The following is a 6000-nucleotide window of genomic DNA, read 5'->3' on the forward strand; positions in this document are numbered from 1 at the left end:
GTCCACCAGGGTGACCCTGTTGGTATTAAAAATACCTGTGATATAGATTCCAGAATCACAGCAACTCACAAGCCACCACAGTATGACAAATTTCTGTGATAGGATAAATCCATGCCCCTACAGGGAAGACCATTATTATTGAAATTTATGCACCAATCACTAAAGCCAGTGAGGATGAAATAGAAGAATTCAACCAACTTCTTCAATCTGAAATTGGTCAAACATATAATCAAGATGTATTGATCATTACTGGTGATTGGAATGCAAAGGTTGGGAACAAAGAGGAAGGATGAGTAGTAGTTGGAAAATATGGCCTTGGTGACAGAAATTATGCTGGAGATCACATGACAGAATTCTGCAAAGTCAATGATTTGCTCATTTCAAATACCTTCTTTAGACAGCATAAGAGACGATTATATACATGGACCTCACCAGAGAGAATACAATGAAATCAATTTGACTACATTTGTGGAAAGAAACCATGGAAAAGCACTAGCTCATGGGTCAAAACAAGGCTAAGAGCTGACTATGGAACAGACCATCAATTGCTCATATGCAAATTCAAACTGAAGCTGAAGAAAATGAAAACAAGTTCATGAAAGCCAAAGTATGACATTGAATATATCCCACCTGAATTTAGAGATCATCTGAAGAACAAATTTGATGCATTAAACACTAAAGACTGAAGACCAGAAGAGTTGTGCGATGACATCAAGAACATCATATATGAAGAAAGCAAAAAGTCATTAAGAAGACAAGAAAGAAGGAAAAGATCAAAATGGATGTCAGAAGAGAAATTGAAACTTGCTCTCCAGAATAGAGATGCTAAAGCAAACGTAAAAATGGGGAGGTATAACAGCTGAACAGAAAATTTGAAAGGTCAGCAGGAGAAGACAATGTCAAATATTACACCAAAATGTGCAAAGATCTGGAGTCAGAAAACCAAAAAATGAACAACACGCTAAGCATTTCTCAAGATAGGAAAACTGAAGAAAAAATTCAAGCCTCGACTTTCATTATTGAAGGATTCTCTGGGCAAATTATTGAATGATGCAGAAAACATCAAAAGAAGATGGAAGGAATACAATGAGTCACTGTACCAAAAGGAAATGGTTGATGTTTACCCATTTCAAGAGGTAGCAATGTTCAAGAGCCAATGATATTGAAAGAAGAAGTCCAAGATGCATTAAAGGAATTGGCACAGAAGAAGGCTCCAGGAATTGATGGAATAAAAACTGATATCTTTCAAGAAAGTGCAGCGGCACAGGAGGCACTCACTCATCTTTGCCAAGAGATTTGGAAGACAACTATCTGGTCAACTGATGGGAAGAGATCCATGTTTGGGCCCATTCCAAAGAGAGGTGACCCAATGGAATGCAGAAATCATCGGACAATATCTCTGATATTCCATGCAAGTAAAGTTTTACTAAAGTTAATGCAGAAATGACTATAAGCATACATTGACAGAGAACTTCCAGAGGTTCAAGCCAGGTTCACAAGAGGACGTGGAATGAGGGATATCATTGCTGATGTCTGCTGGACCTTGGCTGAAAGCAGAGAATACCAGAAAGATGTTGACCTGTGCTTTATTGATTACGCAAAGGCTTTTGATTGTGTGGATCATGACAAGCTATGGACAACACTGTGAAGTATGAGTATTCCGGAACACTTAATTGTGCTCATGAGGAATCTGTACATGGACCAAGAAACAAGTGTTCAAAGAGAACATGGAACACTAAATGGTTTAAAATTAAGAAAGGTGTGCGACAGGGCTGTATTCTTTCACCATACTTATTCAACCTGTATGCTGAGCAAATCAACCTAGAAGCTGGTTTATATGAAGAAAAACATGGCATCAGGATTGGAGGAAGACTCCTTAACAACCTGCGATATGCAGATGATACAACCTTGCCTGCTGAAAGTGAAGAGGACTTAAAATATTTACTGATGAAACTCAGAGAGAACAACCTTTGGTATGGATTGAATCTCAATGTAAAGAAAACAAAAATTCTCACCAATAAACAACATTCTTATCAACGGAGAAAAGACTGAAGTTGTCAAGGACTTCATTCTTCTTGGATCAACTATCAACATTCAAGGAAGTAGCAGTCAAGAAATCAAAGGACGTATTGCATTAGGCAAATCTGCTGCACAAGACCTTTTTAAAGCACTGAAGAGCAAAGATGTCAGCTTGAAAACTAAGGCACACCTGACCCAAGCCATGGTATTTTCAATAACCTTATATGCATGTAAAAGTTGGACAGTGAATAAGCAAGACCATAGAAGAATTGATGCTTTTGAGTTTTGTTGATGGAGAATATTGAAGGTGCCATGGGCTGCCAAAAGAACCAACAGATCTGTGTTGAAGAAGTGCAGCCAGAGTGGTCCTTGGAGGCCAGGATGGCCAAACTTTGTCTCTCGTACTTCAGACATATTGTCAGAAGGGACCAGTCGGTGGAGAAGGATCTCATGTTTGGTAAGGTGGAGGGTCAGAGAAAAAGAGGAAGACCCCTAACGAGATGGACTGGTAGAGTAGCAGCATCAATGGGCTCAAGCGTGGCAACAATTGGACAGTTGTCCCAGGACCGGGCAGAGTTTTGTTCTGTTGTGCATAGGGTCATTCTGAGTTGGTACCAACTCATTGGTACCTTACAACAACAACAATGGAGACAAGTCTCCACAACCCTGAGACCAGAAGAGCAGATGTTGCTCAATTACCACTATCAACTGTTTTGGGAGGGATCACATTAGAAGGTCCTGGATAGAGCAGGATAAAATATGGAACAAAACTCAAAATTGTAAAATACAGCCCTCTTATTGGTCAGAAAAAGACTGGAGGAACCCCAGATGATAGTCCTTGGTCATTTTTCAGGCCTGGTACTGAACTCACCCTGGTGGCTCAAGTTTCAGCCACGTGGTAGACAGCTACATAGGGTGAACAGCAACACTAGTAAGGTATGTTCACCATGCAAGGAGCAACTGTTCAAGATCAAAGGGCAGTATATACCTAAGGAAAAGTTCAGACAAGATGAAACAGAAACAAGAATCACAGGGAGAAGTATGCTAACTGATGTAACATGGAGGGGATTGCAATCACTGAAATGATTTGTTGAAGGAAAACTGATGATCTGCTGCTCTGTAAACCTTCACTCAATTCACAATAAAAAGTTTTAAAACAAAGATGCTCTAAGTGGAAGGCAGAGGTCTAAAAGTGCATTGCATGTGTGAGGAATAGCCAGTAGAAATGGCAAATGCATTCTTACCTATATATTTATCATAACAATTTGTTTTATCAAAAATGACTTGAGTCATGCTGAGGTTAAAATTAATAGAAAGCAGTAGCTGAGAACCAAATACTGAACTATGAATGCGAAAGCTGAAGAAATAGGCTGGGAGTGCTTTAACTCTTATATTAAATTAACAAATACATTGTAAATCCATTGCATGACTAGGAAAACCAAAAGTAAGATAAAATCAAATTCTGTTGACCTTCATAACTGAGTAAGAATATTGTTTTATCTCTTGGTATGGTTGATGGTTAAGGGTGTACCTACCAGGGGACTTCAAAAGTTTCTGGACAAATCCTATTAATCTTTCCAATTTAATTTTCTACAAACTTTTGAAGGCCCGTCATATTGCCTAGTGATAATCCATTCATTTTATGATTTATAATCTTTTTGACAAATACGTCAGAAGTCAGTATAAATGTACAGAAGAATCAATACATACTCTTTGTTCTGGTATTTGTGGAAGTGGTTGAGAGACGAATACACATGAAGAATAGTGACAGTGTTGTTCTCATTTAGGAATCCGGGTTCATTCACTACCTTCTTCATAAACAAGTCCATCAAGTCAATAGACCGAAATCCAAAGGTTTCAAATAAAGTAAGCATCAAGAGAACCTTATAAAGAGAGAATTGGGGGGAAATTCTTTAATAATTATAGTATGCTAGCAGTAATTTTTTTAAACATTAAAAAAAAAAAAAATGCAAACCACAAAACTATTTTGATCAAAATATTCCTTAAATGGGCACAATTAATTTTTTCCTCAAAAAAATCTATACTATTCTTAAATCTGTTATCAAGCAACCTCTTTTTATAAGCTAAAAACCAAAGTATACAACGTCTCCATATTTCATATCATTTAAAAACAACTATACTACATACTTTTCCTATACGAGATCTGAAATACCTTTTCTGAAGTTTTTCAGAATGACCAATTCAATCTTATTCTGCTCTTCCCTACACCAAAATATTTCCCAGATTCCTTTAAGCTGTTGTTGTTGTTAGGTGCCATCGAATCAGTACCGACTCATAGAGACCTTATGCACAGACAAACAAAACACTGCTTGATCCTGGGCTAACTTCACAATTGTTGCCACGCTTGAGTCCATTGATGCTGCTACTTTGCCAATCTATCTCGTTGGGGGTCTTCCTCTTTTTCTCTGACCCTCCACCTTACCAAACATGAGATCCTTCTCCATCGACTGGTCCCTCCTGACAATATGTTCGAAGTATGAGAGACGAAATTTGACCATCCTGGCCTCCAGGGAGCACTCTGGCTGCACTTCTTCCAACACAGATCTGTTGGTTCTTTTGGCAGCCCATGGCACTTTCAATATTGTCCTCCAACACCATAACTCAAAAGCATCAATTCTTTTATGGTCTTCCTTATTCACTGTCCAACTTTCGCATCCATATGAGGTTAATGAAAATACCATGGCTTGGGTCAGGCGCACCTTAGTCCTCAAGCTGACATCTTTGCTCTTCAGCGCTTTAAAAAGGTCTTGTGCAGTAGATTTGCCCGATGTCACACTTAATTGTGCTCATGAGGAATCTGTACATGAACCAAGAGGCAGTTGTTCGAACAGAACACGGGAACACTGAATAGTTTAAAATCAAGAAAGGTGTGTGAGAGGGTTTCATTCTTTCACCATACTTATTCAACCTGTATGCTGGAGAAGCAAATAATCCGAGAAGCTGGGTTATATGAACAAAAATGTGGCATCAGAATTGGAGGAAGACTCATTAATAACATGCAATATGCAGATGATACAACTTTTGCTTGCTGAAAGACAAGAAGACTTAAAATATTTACTGATGAAAATCAAAGAGTACAGCCTTCAGTATGGATTGCATCTCAATGTAAAGAAAACAAAAATCCTCACCACTGGGCCAATAAACCACATTCTTATCAACAGAGAAAAGATCGAAGTTGTCAAGGACTTCATTCTTCTTGGATCAACTATCAACACTCATAGAAGCAGCAGTCAAGAAAATTACTATAAGAAATACTTCAAAAATTCTATATTTAGTATTACTTTCTATAAATGAGGAGCTAAAAATATTGAGATAAAAATAATTTTTCAAGGTCACCTCTATTTCCTTCTTGGTTCCTCTCACTTTCGATAATTTCCTTTTACAAAATCTACTTTCATATGTAGGTTACAACTCCCTTACTCAGCAGACTTCACTGAACCTAGAAACCTATCATGTCCACCACCAAGTTCATTGACAATCACTTTTATCAGCTGCTCCATTTGAATGCTTTTAATTGTTAACAGAGACCTGAATATAAAAGGCTTTTATTCCAGTGGAAAGAAGTAAACTTTCCTACAATAGAAACTAGTTATGATCATTAAGTAGTAACATTTTATTCTTTAAAAAAGAGTAAATCAAATTGTGCATTTTTAGTATTCTAAATCTAACAAGGAAAAGACGAAATATAAAAATATGCTAAACATTTAGCCAAAAACCATACAACCTTCTGAAAAGAAAAAGCATTTCACAACATAAATTTTGTTGCTTTTAAGTGCTGTCGAGTCGGTTCTTACCCATAGCAACCCTGTATAGGGTTTCTAAGAAGCACCTGGTGAGCCAGAACCACCGACCTTGTAGTTCAAACGGCTTCGCAGTCTGGTGCATTAACCCACAGCACCACACCAGGACACACACACTCTCTCTCTCTGTATGTGTGTGTGTGTGTGTATATATATATAT

The 6000-nt window shown here is 37.8% G+C and overlaps 1 protein-coding gene across 1 annotated transcript in view; it reads right to left on the minus strand.

Annotated features, from left to right (window-relative positions):
* The window catches only part of FASTKD2 (FAST kinase domains 2), a 34957-nt gene that overhangs the window by 21386 nt on the left and 7571 nt on the right, over positions 1–6000 (minus strand). The window contains exon 6 of the mRNA XM_006861941.1: positions 3730–3902. Coding sequence (XP_006862003.1) covers positions 3730–3902 — 173 coding nt within the window. The remainder of the gene's footprint in view (positions 1–3729; positions 3903–6000) is intronic.

This window comes from Chrysochloris asiatica, unplaced genomic scaffold (genome assembly GCF_000296735.1).
Source record: "Chrysochloris asiatica unplaced genomic scaffold, ChrAsi1.0 scaffold00045, whole genome shotgun sequence".
Taxonomy (NCBI): domain Eukaryota; kingdom Metazoa; phylum Chordata; class Mammalia; order Afrosoricida; family Chrysochloridae; genus Chrysochloris; species Chrysochloris asiatica.